Below are 19,911 nucleotides of genomic sequence, written 5' to 3' on the forward strand. Positions count from 1 at the left end.
TGTCAGGCTTGGCTCATGCCAGGAAATTTTGATTAAGAGACTCCCCCTGTTTTGGTCAGAGTCTTTCCTCTAACAAATGCTCATATTGGGCTGTTATTTTCTTGGCATAGCAATTGAAGGAAGTAGGTACTCATTAGCAAATAATTTTATTTTGAGTCCCTAGATAACAATAGATTTTCATTTAAAACGAAGAATAAGGGCACCTGGCCGGCTAAGTTGGTTAAGCATCTGACTTAATTTCGGCTCAGGTTGTTATCTCACAGTTGGTGAGATCAAGTCCTGCATCCGACTCTCTGCTGATAGCAGCAAGCCTGCTTGAGATTCTCTCTCTCCCTCTCTCTCTCTGCTCTCCCCCCTGCCCCCCGCTTGTGCTCTCTCTCTTTCAAAATAAATAAATTAAAAAAATAAACTGCAGAATAATTGTGAAACACAATATACAAAAATACTATCTACATTTTTTGTTAGACTTTTAAATAAATGTACACAAACTAAGATTACAATGATACATACCAAATAGCTAACACCATCATTTTGAGTGGGATTAGAAATAATTTCCATTTTCCTCTTTTTGTCTGTATTCTCACATGGGCTAGTTATTGCCTTTGCAATAAGAAACTGTTCTGTACACTCATATGTGTTTGTGTGTGTGTACATGTAAGAAATCTAAGCATTTCATGGTTCTACTTCCTCTTTTGCAAAACTATAGTGAATACCTCATTGTTGGCATCATATTAAAAAAACCCACAAAACAAAACATAGCACATGTGGAATGATGTTAAAAAAGAAATCTCTCAAAATGTTTGATAGAGGGAGAAAATTTGACCTTTGTGCTATTAAATATTTTAAAATGCATATTACAACCTATCTACAAATATGAAAATGGGGAAAATACATTTTTGTTAGTGTATCTTAAACAATAGCATAAGGAAAACTTCTTTAAAAACTGTAAGCCACTTCAGCATTCTTTACATGGTGTAATAAAATTTTTTAGTGACCGTATATCCAAAGAAGATAAAGAAAGAAACTACTCCTAAAAGCATTAGAGATTAGATTAAACAGGTTTTAAAAGTGTGGTGCACAGACCCACATAGGTCCCTGAGACATTTTCAGAGAGGCCATCGGGTCGAACTATTTTCTGATAATAATAAAAGATGTTATTTGTCTTTTTCACTGTGTTGACATTTGCACTGATGCTGCAAAAGCAGTGGTGAGTAAAACAGCTGGTGCTGGAGATCAAGGCAATGGCTCAAACCTGGCTAGTAGTGGTTCTTATGATTTTTACTGGCAAGCATTTATCATCATAATAAAGTTGCTAGTTTTACTTGGTTATCTTTGATAAAGCAGTAAAAGTTACTCATTTTATTAAGTCTACACCCTTGAATACGTGTTTTTTAAAAAAATGTATTTCTGGGGCACCTGCCTGGCTCAGTTTGTAGAGCATGCGACTCTTGATCTCGGGGTCATCAGTTTGAGTCCCACGTTAGGTATGGAGCCTACTTAAAAAATAAAAAAAATAATAAATAATAAATGAAGTGTTTCTGTGTAACCACATGGGACATATGCATACAACATTTCTGCGGCACACGGAAGCACAATGTTCACAGTGACAAAAAACTTCTGCAGTTGTTTGAACTCAACTGGCCCTTTTTTTATAGAAGATTTTTACCTGAAAGAATGTGTGCCAGCCAAACTATTATTCCAACTTGGGTATGCGGCAGATACGTTCTTAAACATGAGGAAAACCTGTCCTTCAAGGAAAACAGCTGTCAGTATTTGTTGCCAATGATAAAATTTGAGGTAACTAGAAAATTAGAATTCTGGAAAATTTTAATCTGCTACCCATGAGATTAATAGCTTCTCAGGACTTGAAGACTTCTCTGATGAGATTTGTGGTGATATTAACAAATGTGACTTTTTTCAATACTGTGTTAGGAAACTTGGAAGATCTACATAATTCACTGAAGAAATATTTTCCAAATTACCAAAGTATATTACAAAATCACATACATGGGTAAAACAGCCATTCAAAGTGCAAGACACAACAATGGCTTTACCCAAAGTTCGTTGATACTGTTTCAGACTCCACTTGAAACTAACTTTTACCTCTTGTCTAGTTTGAATGTAGTATCAAAGAAGAATGTCCACAGACATTGTAAAAAGCTATTAAATGCTTCTCTCTTTTCCAACTATAAATCTATGCGAGATTTGACTTTCTTCATGGAATTCAACCAAAACAAAATATTGCAACAGATTAAATGCTGAAGAAGACATGAGAATCCAGTTGTTTTCTATCAAACCAGATATTTTAAGAGGTTTGTTAAAATGTGAAACGGTGCCACTCTTCTTGCTGATTTTCGTCTTGTTATGAAAAATATAATTTTTTTTATAAAGATGTGATTTTATAATACTGTATGGCATGTTTCTTACTGGAATTATGAAATGAATCAATAAATAATCATTTAAAAAATTTCTCAGTTTTATTTTCTAAGATGCTGAATTTTGATAGATACAACCCACATAACTAAAGCTTTATGGGGTCTTAATTTTTGAAAATATAAGAAAGTCCTGAGGCGTAAAATTGTGAGGACTCTACTTAAAAATAACTAGAAATACTAAGTATGGATGAGAGAAAGAAAATTAATACTTGTTTTGAATGTTTGTTATATTCTGACCTCATTCAATTGTCATGATTACCCTAGGACATGAATATTATTATCCTCATTTATATGGGAAGAGACCTACTAAAAGAGAGTAAGTTGTTTGTCCAAGGTTAGGATTTAAACCCAGGTCTGAAGAACTCCTCACTCTTTCCTCTTATTGCCTTCCTACCAAAGAACATTTTATTCCTTAATTATGAGGTTTGGATTGATCAAAGGATTGACTATTATGTTTGGTATTTGAGTTCTTGGTGAGTATATGTCTGGGGGTGGTATCTGGACAGAGAAACTGGGAGAATTAGGGATGTGAAAGGCAAGGAAAAAATATACTGCTGCAGGAAATAACTCATTATTTATAATTTTAACTAATGGCAAATTTTGCAAATAAGAATAAAAGAAACACCTTTGGAAAATATTGACCTTTCAAGAGATCAAATGGATGATTCTCCTTTGGGACTCCATTCACCACAGCTTGTGCAATGCTCTGCTCTCCCCCTAACTTCACTCTGTTGATGTTGGTAGTAACTACCACTTATGGAGAACTTCAAGGTCAAGGCCAGTACCAAATGCTTCATTACCTCACCCAGTCTTTACAACCACTCTGTGTGATCGGTATGGTTAATCCAAACTGAAGCTTTAAGGGTGAAAATGTTCACTTAAGTTGATGTTACAAGTGAGTAGACAAATCTGAACCTAATGCAGGGCTGATGGCAAAGCCCATGCTTTTAATGACCATGCTAATACTGTGTGCCTGCTCCTCAAAGAATTTCAGCTTTTTGAGGACTGAGTGTAAGTCTTTTTCTTCCAGATATCTCCATTCCTGGCACAAGGCTTGGTACATAGTTGGAGCAGAGTAAATTTTTGTTGAATGAATTAATGAATAAATGAATGAAATTCAGTCAGAGCTATAAAAAGCCAAACTGCTTCCTTTTTTCTAGGAACCTGATTAAGGACAGGGTCTTATTGTTAGATGATGGGCTGCCAACTTAGCTGAGCCATTGGTTTGTTAATTTTAATTGTTTTCTCTGGTAACAGTCCTTACTCATTGGTTCCCATGGTCATTATTGTACTTGATGTTACTACCTCTTATCTGGCCTGTGACAGAAAGAATGATTTTGACTAAGCCCCTGGGGCAGAGGTTGGACTTTGTAATCCTAAATGAAACTGCACTACTAGACTTTCTACCAAAGCTTAACATACCAGAGATCTAAATAAATACAAATTAAAAATAAATAAATAAATAAATAAATAAATACACATTTTAAACAAATACAACATTCTCTATTAAATATATATATATGAGGGCCAGAGCATCAGAAATGCTTTGGGAGGCTGTTAGAAGTTCACTTCCCTTCACAAGTGAATCAAACAATTGATAATAGTAATCATACCTTACTATTTAATATACACCATAAATCTATTCTCTAGAAAGCTCTTTGTTGAGTCTTGCCAGAACTGCTATTCTTCTCTACTACCAGAAATCTGACTTCATTTGGGGTAGCAATACACTTCCTTTGCAGCTAGCCATGGCTATGTAACAAGTCCTGGCCAATGAGATGAAAGTATAAGGAATTGGGGAAAATTTGTGGCAAAACTCCTTAAATCAAGAAAATAAAATTCATCATCCATTTATGATTTTTTAAAAATTTACCAAATAAGGAATAGAAAAGAACTTTCTTGATCTGATAAAAGGAATAAAAACAAAACAAAACAAAACAAAAAATAGTAGCTGATAATATAACCAATAGTGAAACATTGAAGATTCCCTCCTAAGATCACAAGCAAGTTAAGTAACATCATTCTCCACTTCTATTTAAAATCGTATTAATGACCCTAAGCAGTACACCAAGGCAAGAAACAGAAAGAAGAGGCATAAGTATTGGAAGAGGAAGAGGTTGTTATAAATGACATGGTCATATACATAAAAAATTCTAAGAAATCTATAAAAAACTAGACTGGAACCAATAAGAAAAATTTATCAAGCCTGCAGAATGCAATGTGAATATGCAAAATAATTCCATTTCTATATGTTATCAACAAACAAGTAGAAAATACCTTTAGCAACAGAATTAAGAAAAAAACAAACAACCCTAGGAATAAATCAAAAAAAGGATGTATAGGATATCTACCCTGAAAATGACAAACCATTGCTGAAAGAAAGTAAACAAGACCTAAATGAATGAAAATATATGTCATATGCAATGATTGGAACATTCAGTATTTTTAAGATGTCCATTCTCCTTAAATTGACTTATCATTTTAATGCAATTCCAATCAAAATCTCAGCATATTTTTTGAAGAAATCTACAATGTGATTCTAAAATTTCTGTGGAAATGCAAAGGATCTAGAATAGCAAAACAAAAGAGGAACAAAGTTGGAGAATTTACGCTCCTGATTTTAAGACTTTTTATAAAGTTGTAGTTATAAAGACTGTAAGGCATTGGTGGTTACATGGGTGTATTCAACGGATCGGGGGAACAGAATGGAGTGTCCAGAATTACATTCATATATATATATAGTCAATTACTTATTAACAAGGATATAAAGGTAATTCAATGGGGGAAGGAAAGTCTTGCTTAACAAATAGTGCTGGAGCAATTGGGTATTTGCATGAAAACAAAGGATGAACCTAAGCCTTTTCCTCATTCTAAATACAAAAACTAATTTGAAGTCATAGACCTAAATGCAAGAGCTTCAACCGTAAAGTTTCTAGAAGAAAAATAGGAAGAATATTTGGGATATTTGCTAAGGTAAAGATTTTTTTTAGGACAAAAAAACACACTAGCCACAAATTTAAAAATTGAAAAATGGAACTCCCACAAAATTAGAAACCTTTGCTTGACCAAAGGCATTGCTAGAAAAATAAAAATACAACCCACAAACAGGGAAGGAATATCTGTAAAACATGTATTTGACAAAGAACTTTTATCCATATACTTGACAAAGAACTTTTATCCAGGATATACAAGGAAATTATATAACATAATATTGAAAAGAATCTAATTTTTAAAAATGGGCAAACAACTTGAAAAAATACTTCACAAAATAAGATATGAGAATGGAAGGAAAACCGTGAAAAGATGCTCAATATCATTTGTTATTAGGGGAATGCAAATCAAAACTACAATAATATACATAGCTATCAGAATGGCTAAAACTGGAAAGACTGACAATACTAAGTGTTATCAAGGATTTGGAATGATTGGAACACACTGCTGATGGAAATGCAAAATGGCAAATCTACTTTGGAAAACAATCTGATAGTTTATTTAAAAATTAAAACTACACTTATCATACAATTTAGTAACTCCAATTCTAGGTATCTATCCAAGAGGAATAAAAACATACATACACACAAAGATTTAGTGGCAAGTGATCATGGCAGCATTTTTCATGATAGGCAAAAAAATGGGAAACAATCCAAATATCCATCAATGAAAGAATGAATAAACAAAGTGTAGTAAATCCATACAACAGACTATTACTTAAAACCGAAAGGAACAAGCTACTGATCAACATAAAATCATGGATGAGTCTCAGAAACATTATATTGAATAAAAGAAGCCGGAAACAAAAGGTGTATACTATATTATTTCATTTATATGAAATCCAGGAATAGGCAAAACCGATCTAAATTATGGAAATCAGAAAGCAGTTACCTCTAGGCGAATAGAACCGACTATAATGTGGCACAAAGAAACTTTCTGAGGTGATGGAAATGTTCTACATCATGTTTTATGTGGTAATTACATTGGTATATTCAATTGTCAAAACTCATCAAACTGAACATTTCTGATGTATGGCATCTTGGTGCGTGTCAATGATACCTCGAAATAAAAGGTGGGGAGAAAGGCAGTGCCTTTTATTGATCTGCCCCTCTTTTCCTCTTTCTTTACTGTCTGGAATGAAGAAGTAATGAGTGGCATCCCTGAAAACTCCTTGGGCCTTGAAGTTAAAATCCAAGAGTCAATGATGGGAGAGCGAAAAGCAGATAAGGCCCAGATCCCTGATGTGTGGAGCTGCCATACCAGCCTTGAACTGCCTTTTTCTAGACTCCCTTCATGTGAAAAAGAAAACAAAAACCAAAAACCTTCCCTTTTTAAGCTACTATCTCTGGTGCTTGCAACCAAACACAATTCCTAACAGCTACAATCAGTGATGAGTTCCTTTCATGGTCAAATTATCTTTGTCTATGTCAGATTCTAGTTGGGAACCACACTGAAAAGTTTTTAAATGATATTATAAAGGTGCTTGTCTTTTAGAGATTGATGCCTTGGGTGTATAAAAGTATTAAAAGTCAATATACTTTTGGAAAGCCGTTGCATATATACTGGATTCATAGTAGTAAGGGGCTTGGTTTTGGACCAACCCAGATTTTGGTACAGATCACTGATTAGTCATGTGGCCTTGGGAAAATTACTAACCTCTCAGAGCCTCTGTTACTTCCTCTGAGTAGAAGGATGATAAAACCTGCTTTGAACTGCTGTTATTATGAAGATTGAATGAGGTCCTGTGTGTGCAACCTGTAGCACAGTGTCTGGCACACAGCAAATGGTAGCTCTTTTTAATAGAAGGATGTTGAATCATTTGATTTTGAACGTGTCATTGACTGTACACGTATGCCATCACAAAGCAACTTTCCCCTGACCATCACCTGGATAACACATGGTTTTAATAGCTGACAGTAGCAGGTTACAATAGAGTCCATAATGCTTATTTTCCTACTGAATTGGGTAGCAGAGAAGGCTGGAAATAATAAGAGAAAGCCAAGCGATAAGAGAAATCCACATTTCCCAAAGTATGTCAGAGGGAACTGTATAAATTGGTATTTTGGCAGAAATCATGGTCATGGAGAAAAATACTCTGAGAAAGTATGGGTTACTGTCAAAGAGCCTCAGAAAGAGGCGGCCTTTGGGAATAGAAGGTCTCTGAGAGGTTGTAGATGGACACAGGCCATTGAAACCTATAGTGAAAGAGTCACTTCCCCTGTCTGCAGAACACAAAGCCAAATTTGCCACTCCTGAAAAAAGATTCTACACAGGAAGACAGATGTGAGGGTGCTGAAAGAACCCAAGGCCAGAACCAGGTATTAAGATGAGGTCACCTTGGTTCCAAAATGCCCGGACAACTGAGAGAGCTGCCAAGATCCAACCTGGCAGGAGGGAAATGCCAGGGAGTTAGCAAGCTCCTGGCAAGTGCCACTCAGAGCAGGGCCATCTCTACAGAAAATCAGTGTTCAAAGATGCCAGAGAATCATTTACTTACCTGCAAGGGTTGGCGATTTCTTCTGGTGTTGTTTTCATAAAAGGGGAGACGGGTTTTTCCACAAAAGAGCCGAAGCCCAGTCTAAAGTTGCTGGTTAATTTAGACATCTCCTTGGAAAGCAGGGAGCCCAGCTCTTTGATTGTGTTGAGGTCATCATCCATGGAGGCTGAGAGGTCCATGAGGTAATACAAGTCCACTGGGTAGTCCTCTGTCTGGCGGACTTGCACTTGCAGGGTCTGTTCACTACCTGCAAAGCCCATGTAAGAAAAGAAAATCCTTAAAAATACATTGAGACTGGGGCACCTGGGTGGTTCAGTCGGTTGGGCATCCGACCTCAGCTGGGGTCATGATCTCACGGTCCGTGAGTTCAAGCCCCACATCAAGGTCTGTGCTGATAGCTCAGAGCCTGGAGCCTGCTTTGGATTCTATGTACCCCCCCTCTCTCTGTGTACTCTCCCTCCCACAGTCGTGCTCTGTCTCACTCTGTCTCTCAAAAATAAATAAATGTTTAGATGAAAAATACATTGAGACTTACTTGTGAATAGCCATTTACTGGGCCAACTGGCTACTTCATACCAATAAGAACTTGCTGGAGATACTGAGGATTTCATAAACTACCTGGTCAAGTTTACAAGTGAATGAGCCCATGAAAAATCTTTCAGCAGTGAGTTTAGAGCTACTAAAGGAGGTAAAAGTTAGGATATTTTATATCTCCTTGGGAGAACCAGCATCCATTTAGATGGAAGATAAGCTGAATTTTTTGTACGTGGTTTTAGCCAGGGAGAAGAAAATAAAGAGGTGTTTAAAGCTACATTACAGTTCTTGAAGAAATGTGAGGTAGGCCCTAACAACATTTGAGCAATTCAAATGCTTACTATTAGATAAGCTTATTTTAGTGATGCATTTGGAGTGTGAGTGACCAATGTGAATGAAGAAGAGTATTAGGCCAGAGATTCTCTATTTCCTTAAGAATGGGAACTCTGACTCATAATAATCATGATATGTAACATGGTACCAGATCTATTAGCTTAATAATGGTATTACCATATGTGACGGTAGATTTATCTACATGAGCCAATGCTCGTGTAAATCACAACATACCTGGTCTCAATTTAAGAGTCAAGCTTTGAGGTGCAATCTGAACAATGTCAGAACTATTTTTCTGTCTGCCTACACTGAGAGGCTTATTTGTAAGTATTTCTATTTGGGAGACAGGGTTTTCGATGAAGGTTAGTTGACATCCTTTAGCTAAAAGAGTTGCTGGGGTATCACACCTTTCTCCAATTCCAGATGGATGGGTAAAATTCTAAAACAAGAAAAAAAAAAACAATAAAGAGAAAAATAAGACAATCTCCGTTTCTTTATAAGACAAAATTTTTTTTTGCTTGTTTTGCTAGTTGGGCAGCTTGCCATACTCAGTATATCATATCCCCATGTGCCTGATGTTAATTGTAGGCCTAAAATTAAGTTATAGCAGAATAACCAGAGAATTCTGCCAGTGAAATTCTGAGTAAAATTGGATTCTCCTTTTAATTATACCCAGTTGAATTCCCCTACCAGTTGTTTATTTGTTTGTGTTGCTATTTTGTTCTTAATGCTCACTTCTTTAAAGCTCTGTGCCATGACCACCAGATCCTTGAAACGGTTGATAAAGTTAATATCATTCCATGAAAATATCTGCTTGGATTGACCTGTAGGCTCCTGGACCGTCTTAGCTCTCCGTGTGTCTGTTATCAAATCTGACGACAAAGAAAGCCTTTCCTGTGGGTTCTGAAAGGGCAAAGATTGTGACATCTCCCCATCTAGCTCTCTGTTCTGGCTTAACTTGTGGATACATTCATTACCCCTCTATTGAGGCCTTACTTCACTAAAGTTTGGGGACTTCACTACAGTCTTGGGACTGTAAACTCAGTGTCTGAAAGTATTCCAGTTCAAGGTCTTTGGAACTTTTCTCCAAGATTTGGAAGTGGAGAAGGGAAGCAAAGAGAATATGGTGTAAAAGACTACTTTTTTGTGTAGGACTCAGGAGTTTCCCAGGCCCCTTCTGATCCACTTGGTAACAGGAGGCAGTGAGATGATGTTTCCAGGCTAGAAACAACCTTGCAACATTGACCCAGATGGAGTTGAGAGATAATTACCTGTTTTACCCCACAGCACAGCTGCTCTAGAGCTACTGAAGTTCTAGGCAACGTCAAATTTGAGGCTCATGGACTGTCATGCTTGGAAAGAAGCAAACCAAGGCTCATAGGGTTTTCCTCATCTCTTCGAATTCTAAGCCACTCTAGCTATTTCACCAACTAGAAAGGTTACATTTCTTCTGAAATTGATTTTTTAGAATTCATTATTTGTCAGTGAGGCCTGGTACATATTTGAGGCCCTAGACTAAGCATAGCAAACGCTGTAACTTCCCATGCTACATCCAAGGCGAACAGTGGCTTGACAAGGCCTCAGAACGCTTCTCAACACAATATCACTGCCACCACCTGTAACCACAGTGTTGGCCAAAGTGTCAGAGGTGGTGTTAACCATAGAACCTATTTTTTTTTCCAATCTACTCTAAACAGAAGCCTCGTGTACTGTTTGCTTCAGTTGTCTCAACTGATGTAACTACTTCTCCTGTTAGAGTGTGTTCAGAATACTCTGCCTTTGAAAATTGACAATAATGTGACTAACAAGTGTCATGCACAAGTAAAGCTATTCAGGAATGACTTAAGAAGCCCCCTTTAATGAGTGCTAAAATAATACATTTAAACAAAAATCTACAGGTAGGCGTATTGTTAGACTGATTTGTCGTTGTGGGTCTCTGGCATGAAATTAACACCATCTTCTTCAGAGAGTCAATATAAAAAAATGTGGGTTTTCCTCTTTGTATATTCTCAAAACTGCTTTTGATATATGAGTTTACAAAAAGCATAACTCCCTCACATGTGTATGTATGTCCCATCAGTCAGAACAGTAGTGGGGGAGTGAGCTGGGTCTGTGCTCTGTGTCTGTGAGGCTTTCCTCCATGGTATACACTCAACTTGGAATTTGAGATTTAGTAATTATAGCCTACTCCTGAGCCAGGCACTCAGGTTTGTTCCCCTTTGAGCATACTACTCAGTTCTTGCTGAACTTGGCGTTTGTATGCTTTGATTTGTGTTCAGATTCTTTTTGTGAGATTCAGTAGAGAATTGTTTTAAATCCAGGAAGAGTTAAGACAGCTCAGGAATCATTTACAGATGGCTCTAAGGTGTCACAGGAGGCAGTGACTTAGGATTCCTTGTTACATGTGCCCCCACCCCCTTATACTACTTTTACATAGTTTTCCGTTTGATCAGATAAGGAATGTCTGTTTCGGGCTTTGTCATCAGTGTGGTATAGAGTCACCAAGCTCATGAAAGCTTAATTTTTAGAAGAGCTGGATACTGTCTGAATACTCAAATTTGCCCCAAACCTGGAAGACATCTCTTAGAACCCGGCGGTGGCTCCGAATGGATCCTTAGACAGAGTGCAACTATGCTATTGAAGTTAAATGTATGTTTAACTTTAGAAAATATCCTCTCCGTGATCTCTGATTACTCAGAGCCTTGGCATTTGACATGTAACCGGTTAGAAGCGACTTTAAAATAAGAGGAGGGATCAGGTTAATAAAAGATGCCGAGTTAGGTATTTTTCACAATGATTTGACATTCACTACTTCCGCAAATTGTTTCCGAGAGTAATCACGTGAATGACACTGTGATCTACTAATGCTTACATTTTTCTTTCCTGATTTGTTTCGCTCCTATACCCCACAGAAAGCAGAAAACTATCAGAATAATCATCGATGGAATCCGCAGGAAGTATAACTGCAGTTTTTATAAACACGATGAAGTCATTTGTTTTACCTCCTGAGAACACCAGGCACACTGAGGTCCAATGAGTAAGCAGTCTTCACAGGTTTCTGCACCTCCCATAGCACAGCCACCTGTGTTTAAACCCAGCAAGACACAAGGGATTCAGCACACTTTCGGTCACTCCACTTACGAGAAAGAAGTATGGCTCTTAAAATACATGAATGAAACAACATCAAAGTCAATTTTAGTCTTCAAAGATCAGTCCTTGAAATTTTGGCAGCTCGTTAAAAAGTTCATATTTTACATCCGTCACATTGAGAACACTTATGTCTTTTTAGCCAAAATGATCATTCTTTTTTTTTTTTCTTGAAATATAAAACTATCTCAGCTTTCACAAACTTAGAATCATTCAATTTATTAGCCTCATTCACTATCATCCACTTTAATTTTTAGAAATTATTTGCAACCATTAAAGAATGCTTCTCTCTTAAATGTGTTATTTTTTTATTCTTAAAATAAGGTCTTCTTTTTCAAGATTATTACTCTTAAGCGGAAGACCTTGTACAATAGAATAGCTAGAAAAGTTACCAAGATGGTTGTCACGAAGGTATTAAGGAGCCCTATTGTGTAGAAAAGCTGTTTAATTCTCCTCATTAAGATGCCCACGCAACCTTTGTATTTATTTACCTGAAGCCTGGAGCATTTGCTGTGGGAACAGCCCTGCCTCCGCCTGTAATTTGTTAGTGTTCCTTCAATGGCAACGAGCAAATGAACAGATCAAATAAAAAATGACTTCAGATCTAGTTTCTGAACCAAATGACAGGTTTGTCAAGCATACCGCGAAAGCAATATATCGGAGAGCTTAGGTCTTACCTTGTACGTGATCGTTCCTTCCTAGAAATAGAAAGAACAGGCAAAGCAGTTCAATCCCCATTCGTTTCAGTTCTCGCTGTGCAGACAGATTAAAAAATGAATTACCTTCAACATTACAAGACCAAAGCTGAACATCGTTAAAGTCTTTCTTTTCTTGAGGTGTAAAATTTTAAATACTACTTACGCTGCTTTGAAAAGAAACTTGAGATGTAAATTTAAAAGTTTTCATTAAGACTGAAATGAAAACAGGCTACCTGGACAGGTAAAGAAGGAAAGCTGTGTTTAAAAGCAACTTCAACATGATTTACTTCCTTGTTCTCCTTATAAGGAAGGCAGGTGTACGTACAATCACCAAGAAGGTGGGGAAATTCATTCAGCAGAAATTTTTGTATAAATTCTCTTAGTCTCTCTGCACCCTAGAGAAAGTTAATATCTTTAGTGAAATAGTAATCAATGAAATGTCAAAAGAGCAATGGAACTAGAATCTAAAGTTTTTCCTAAAATAGTTTTAATTTAATGGCAACAGTAAAGGTGATACATAAAATACAAGGCTATAACTTCTATGTAAGAAGCATTTTAAAAATAAGCTAAAGGCAGATACCTGAGATTTTTGTATTCCATTGTTAAATCCTTTGCAGAAAATTGAAATGAACTCTGAAAAATAAAATTCATTTTACAGTCAAACTAGAAGGCAGACTAGGGAAAGCAAAACACTGCTCCTTTGTTTTTCATATTGGATGAAAGATATTTTTTCATGAGTATAGAATTCTTTTTTTTAAGTTTATTTATTTTGAAAGAGAGAGGGCACAAGTAGGGGATTGGCAGAGAGAGAAGAGAGAGAGGGAATCCCAAGCAGGCTCCATGCTGTCAGCACAGGGCCTGACACGGGGCTCAAACACAAACTGTGAGATCATGACCTGAGCTGGTATCAACAGCCAGACATTTAAACAACTGAACCACCCAGGAGCCCCCTCAGCATAGAATTCTCAATTAAAAAGTGTTATTGGAAATAAATATAATATATGAAAATGAAATTAGACCCAGAGTAGATAATTTCACAACAACAGCAATGGACACAGAAATGGTGGTGCCTAGGATTCAGCATCCCTTTGGATAGGGACCAACGGCTCTTCTTTCTGTCCCAGCCTCTAACTCTCCACTTAGCCCATAGCAGGTATTTACTTGTTAAAAGAAACAGTGACCAATTTAAAATATATACAATCTATGTCTAAATTCATGTGGTCGATTGCCTATTTTCCCAATGTATTCAGGAGAGTGTTTGGGGATTTGTAAAAACTGAAAACCAGTAAGAATCAAATATTCGCTTTGTTACTCTCTAAACTCTCTGACCTTGGACAGGCTTCTTTGTGGCTGGGCCTATGTCCTGGGAGATTATCCTTTAAAGGTGTATTTCTAGACAAGCATGCGAATTCTGTGGAGAGAGGAAAAGCTAATTATAGACTGCTCAGGTTCTTCTCGGAAGGCTGTGTTCAATTTTGAACTCCATCATACACAAGAACATGAAAGAACATGGCAAGAATCCTGTAGAGAGAAACTAGAATTATTAAAAAGCTGAAAGATATACCTTTTGGGAGAAAAATACAGTTGTACAAAATCAGTCGATTTATAAAAGCTTGAAGAAATATTTGAGGCATAAAATATCTGTGTCCTTGATATTGTCTCCATATTTGTACTTAGTATTAGCATTCATTCATTCATTCATTCAGCAAATATTTATTGAACATCTACTCTGTGCCAGATATTGTTCTAGAAGCAGAGGATATGTCAGTGAACAAAAGCAAGTTCTTGACTCATGAAGCATATAGTCTAAGCTGCTTCTTAAAATCAGGCAATAATGAAGTTGACTAAAAATGACAAAGCTGGGTAAAAGGAAAGAGGGGTAGAGAGGGTATGTTATTTTATTTAGGATAATCAGGGAAGAGTTTTCTGCTCAGCTGACATCTGACAGAGCCCTAACTGACTTCGGCAACCAAATGCAAATGCCTTGAGACAGCCTCGTGCTCAGCATTGTCAAAGACAGAACAAAAATGGACAAGAAGTGTAGGAAATGAGGTCAGATTTAGAGGCAGAGGCCAGAGTGCATGTAGTCTCGACCTTGAACTTTATTCTAAATGTGTTTGCAAGGTCATCGGAAGGTCGAAAGCAGAATAATATTATTTGATTTGCATTTAAAAAGAATTACTCTGGCTGCCATGGAGGTCATAATGTATGGGGGAAGATTAGAAGGCAAGAGGCTGATTAGAAATTTATGGCAATTGTTGAGGACAGAGACAAAATGATTGAAACTAGGGTGTTGATGATATAGGAGGACAGTGGTAGGCGGATACAGGTTATAATTTGAAAACAGAATAAGGCTTATGGAATATTGGTGTGCATATAGAAGAGAGATTTTTGGCCTGAGCAACTGAATATATAATACTCTTTCCTAAGAAGGGTTACCCTGGGTAAAGATCAGGTTTCACATGGTGGAGGATGGAACTAAAAAATACGTTATGCTTGAGACCTCTGGAAGATAACCAAGTGAAGACGCCACATAGGCAGCTTGGTATCTGAGTCTGGGAGTGGGGGTGGTTTTGAAGTGTGAACTGTAAATTTGAGATCATCAACGTGGATTTAAGCTGAATTAGATCCCAAGCAAGGGAAGGTAGATAAGGAAGAGCTCTGAGAACTAAACCCTGGGGCCTGCAAATAGCTAGGGGTCTGGAGCAGAAGGATCCAGTAAAGGAAGCTGCTATCTAAAAAACACTCCTCTAGCTAAACAGGAACTTCTTTCCTGGAAGACCATTCTCCAAGTATCTCCCACATTTGTGTCTATCTTGCGAGCAGAGGCACTGACTGCTTTTGTTCTGGATTATCTTTTCAAGGGTGTTTGCAAAGTGAATTGCCTTTGAAGGTAGAGATACTGTCTGTCTGTAGGACAAAGAGCAAATTGCTTCCAGCTTTGGAAGACAGAGATGAGTCACCCTCAGAATAGGAGCAAGCATGCTTATTGCCCATTATAAAGGATTCAGTTTCCCTAAGCTTGGGGCTCCTCTCTTGTAACACAGGCATTCACATGAGCAGGTGCCACTTCTTCCCCTTTGTGTCACCTCCTGGGAATTGGCCTTGGGGAACTGGTAAAAAGAAAGTGCTGTTCCTCTGGCCATTGCTATTGCTGTGAATAACATAGTCCATTATCTCTGACCTAGGCACCTCCTGTGTCTGTCAGCACCCATGGATCTGTGATAAGCTAACTTGTTAGCTTGCAAGGAAAATCTCAAGTCCTTCACAGTTCTTGACAATTTTCTACTTGAAATCCACCTTTTCCTATAGACTAAACATGCAATTGTCAAATCTCATTTTTTAAAAAAAATTTTTTTAACGTTTTTTGAGAGAGAGAGAGACAGAGTATGAGAGGAGGAGGGGCAGAGAGAGGGAGACAGAATCTGAAGCAGGCTTCAGGCTTTGAGCTGTCGGTGCAGAGCCCAGTGCAGGACTCATGGACCACGAGATCATGACCTGAACCAGTCGAACACTTAACCGACTGAGCCACCCAGGTGCCCCTGTCAAATCTCATTTTGAAAGATAATCTTACACCCCAAAAGACTGCCTAAAATACCTTGGACTGACCAGTGCCGCCCCAGTCATTGAGCAGTCTGTGTACCCACTGACCTCCCTGGCAACCACCATCAGGTACTTTGGACGAGCTGGGATCAAGGATACCTGCACAACCCTGGATGTGACCACTCCCTAGAAAGTTTTCTCTAAGGATCTAGCCACCACCAAAAATCTACCTCTCCCAGCCTGTCTTGCAGTTAAGAGAATTCCAGTGACTAACTCATGCCAATGGAATATGAGTGAGAGTGTCTTACACCAGGTCCAGGCCATCTTCATGCCCCTCTGCCAACTGGATGCGGGCAGCTGCAGCAAGGTCCTAGGGAAATTCCAGACACTGAGTTCGACCCTGTGCTTAAATTGAGGACCCTGTACCATCCCATGTATAGACTTCCATCCCAGTTCTTAAAGTCATAATTACACTGCTTTATCTATCCTGTCTCCGATTGCAACCCCTCAATGTTAATTCCCTCCCCTACTTCCAAGCCTTTGCACATTCCTTTGTGCTGCGTGGAGGCCCCTGCCTTCATCTCATTCCTCTCACTGGCTAACCCAGCTCACTGCCAGGTCTCAGAGCAGACATCAGTACCCACAGGAGGACCTTCATGGTCTCTCCAGACCTCTGTGTGCAGACTTTCTCTAGGACAGCCCTGTTCACTCTGCTTGTAATTGCCTAATACTTGCCTCTCGTGCCCACTAGGCTGGGAGCTCCTTTAAGGCACTTGCTTATTCAACAAGTATTTATTGAATTCTTCCTCCATAACAGGCAGGGACTGTGTCTTAATCTTTATATTCCCAGCAAACAGCATAATGCCTAGTACTTTGTAGGTAGTCAGTTAATATTTATCAAGTAAATGAATGAATTTTATATCTTCATTGTCAAGAATTTTCCCTGTTATAAAGCAGGTACTCTATGGATATTGAGTAAATTGATAAGTAAATGAATGAGTGCTTTTTGGAAACTACATAATATAATTAGGAGAGGGAAAAGGTGTCCCCTGCTTGGGTGGTGATGAAAGTTGACAGAAAGCTTAAAAGGCAGGGTGGAAAAAATACTTTAGAGAAAATATAAAGCAGAACAATACTACAAGAAAACATCCATCCACTCTGTTTTCACCTGGGCACCACTCTAGATAATTTGTAACAGGCTATAAGGCATAGAGAAAACATTCTTGCTTCCTGAAGATGTGGTGCCTGGTGCCTTCTCCTGGAAAGTACCTGCCCTCTGTACCCCTATAGATGGAAGTGGCCCTCATTGTTCCATGAGCTAACCAGCACCCCATGAGGTATCCTAAATGAAAACAGTGTCCCCTTAGCCAAGCCACTCAGATTAATTACTTCTGTTCCTTTATATATGGAATTTGAACTAGAAAGCACAGACTAAAAAATCAAGGATTTGGCACTGAGGCTGAAGCTGAAGCTAGCAGGGAGAAGATATCCGGTTAGAGGGAAAATGATGCTTCAGGAGTGAATCAATGTCTAGAGGAACTGGCAGCTACAAGAAGGTAAAAGAGGAAGAAGCCCGAGGTAGAGGAAAGCCATAATGAGCAGAAGATGAAGTGGTGGGTTGAGAGTATCAGAGTCAAAGCAGCAGAGAAGGGCCCCTGTACCACATGAAGAGGACACTAGAGTCAGGTCCGCAAACTCACTCTGTCAAGGAGGAAGCATGGCACAGGCTGAGAATTGCTATGGATCCCACATGCCCGTCCAGATCAAATGTCTCTGAGGCTTGGTCTTCCTGGGTTTCACAAGATCCTGTCTCTTTTAGGGCACTGTGTATTCTTACAACCAATTCCCATCACTTGTAGGGTGTCCAAGGAGTCTGTATATTCTTTAAAATCAAGAGATCCTGTCACATCATGTAAAATTTGAACAGAATTATACTTTCCTGATTGCTCAGAGTCCTGCCTGGGGCTCTCACTCTGAGGGTCTGACCTTCTTCAGAGGATCTGAGCCAGGGGGGCAGGGGAAGTAACACAGCTCAGCTCTTACACTCTGCCCTTCAACTAGCCTTTCCTTCTGAGATTCAGAAATGGGCTGAGTTCAGCAGAGCCCTAACTTCAGGAAGCCATGTGAACCCATCTGCCTCACTATAATTGGCTTGGGTCTCTCCAGACACAGCCAGTCATCCATATTAGAGAATGACAATCTAGGGCTCAGTTGGGCCAGCCTCCAGGCACCTCAAAACACTCCTGAGTAAGCCTGGGTGGCATCCAATTCAAACTCCGGGGACCTTAGTGAGGACTGCTAGCTCCTGGGATGCACTACCTGCTTTATTTCAAGTACCAGTGACAAGTCCACCTGTAGTTGTCTTTCCAAGAAAATGTTTCACAGTGAGTAGAAGACAGAAGAAAGAAGACAGTGGAAAGGATGCTTTGTCTTAGGGTCTGACCCTGATGCATCTATGTATGTGACACACTGCAGGGTAGGCCTTCTGCAGCACTCTATGGCTGACTTGTGGATGTGTGTAATTCAGGGAGTGCAGAATCTGGAAGTGGATACGTTTGTCTCATATTCAAGACTTTCAGAAAAATTCTTTTAAAGAAGGATATGGAATAGTTTCCTGTCATCTTAGTGAATAATGCCCATGGTATATTAAGTGCTAGTGAAATTTTTTGTGGCCTAGGTCTTACATTCTAGTCTGGAGTTTACTTTTTCTCTTGTGGTAAAATATACATAACATAAAATTCATCACCGTAACCATTCTTAACTGTATAATTCATTGGCATTAACTACGTTCACATTGTTGTGACTTTCACCAGTATCCATCTCCAGAATTTTTATCATCCCAAACCAAAATTTTGTACCCACTAAACAATAACTTGCTGTGTCCTTGGCCCCCGTCAACCACAACTCATTCTTTCTATCTCTATGAATTAGACTATTCTAGGGAATTCACATAAGTAGAATCATACAATAAAGTCTCTTGGGGTGCCTGGGTGGCTCAGTCGGTTAAGCGGCCGACTTCGGCTCAGGTCATGATCTCGTGGTCTGTGAGTTCGAGCCCCGCGTCGGGCTCTGTGCTGACAGCTCAGAGCCTGGAGCCTGTTTCAGATTCTGTGTCTCCCTCTCTCTGACCCTCCCCCATTCATGCTCTGTCTCTCTCTGTCTCAAAAATAAATAAACGTTAAAAAAAAAATTTTTAAAGTCTCTTATATGTGACTTATTTCACTTAGCATAATGTTGGCTCATCCACATTGTAGATGTTTTAGAATATCGTTCCTTTTTCAGAAATAGTATTCCACTGCGTGGATAAAGCACATTTTGTTTATCTCCTCGTCTGTCCGTGGCCATTTGAGTTGCTTCCACCTTTTGGCTATTGTGAATAATCCTGCTATGAACATAGGCTCTGTTTGAGTCTGGAGCTTCCTTTGTAAAGTCTACATGACACCCATGCTGGGAGGAAGTCGGATGCAGTGGGAAGAATTTACATTTTTTGTGTAGAGACCTGGGTTCAAACAGCAGCCCTGCCAGGTCCTACTGTATATCCTTGGGGATTGATCTCTGAGCACTTTAGTTTCCAGTCTGTGAAATAGTGATAATATCCACTTTTCAAGATTATGGTGAAGATTCAATTATACCATTCTGGGATAAATCTGTATTGTGAAGGGCCCAAACATTATATGATTTGGGGTGCCGTCTTCAAGAAAAGGAATGCAAAACTGGAAATAAATTAGGTATG

At 38.6% G+C, this 19,911-nt stretch overlaps 1 protein-coding gene across 1 annotated transcript in view; it reads right to left on the reverse strand.

The window, feature by feature from the left end:
* ITGB6 (integrin subunit beta 6) overlaps positions 1 to 12,858 on the reverse strand; it is an 81,203-nt gene extending 68,345 nt beyond the window's left edge. Inside the window, exons 1-5 of the mRNA XM_042948931.1 lie at positions 12,799 to 12,858; positions 12,615 to 12,690; positions 11,793 to 11,872; positions 9,025 to 9,229; positions 7,924 to 8,170 (exon numbers count right to left, since the gene is read on the reverse strand). Coding sequence (XP_042804865.1) covers positions 7,924 to 8,170; positions 9,025 to 9,229; positions 11,793 to 11,872; positions 12,615 to 12,690; positions 12,799 to 12,843 — 653 coding nt within the window. The 5' untranslated portion in view covers positions 12,844 to 12,858. The remainder of the gene's footprint in view (positions 1 to 7,923; positions 8,171 to 9,024; positions 9,230 to 11,792; positions 11,873 to 12,614; positions 12,691 to 12,798) is intronic.
* Between the last annotated feature and the right edge of the window lie 7,053 nt (positions 12,859 to 19,911).

This window comes from Panthera leo, chromosome C1 (genome assembly GCF_018350215.1).
Source record: "Panthera leo isolate Ple1 chromosome C1, P.leo_Ple1_pat1.1, whole genome shotgun sequence".
Taxonomy (NCBI): domain Eukaryota; kingdom Metazoa; phylum Chordata; class Mammalia; order Carnivora; family Felidae; genus Panthera; species Panthera leo.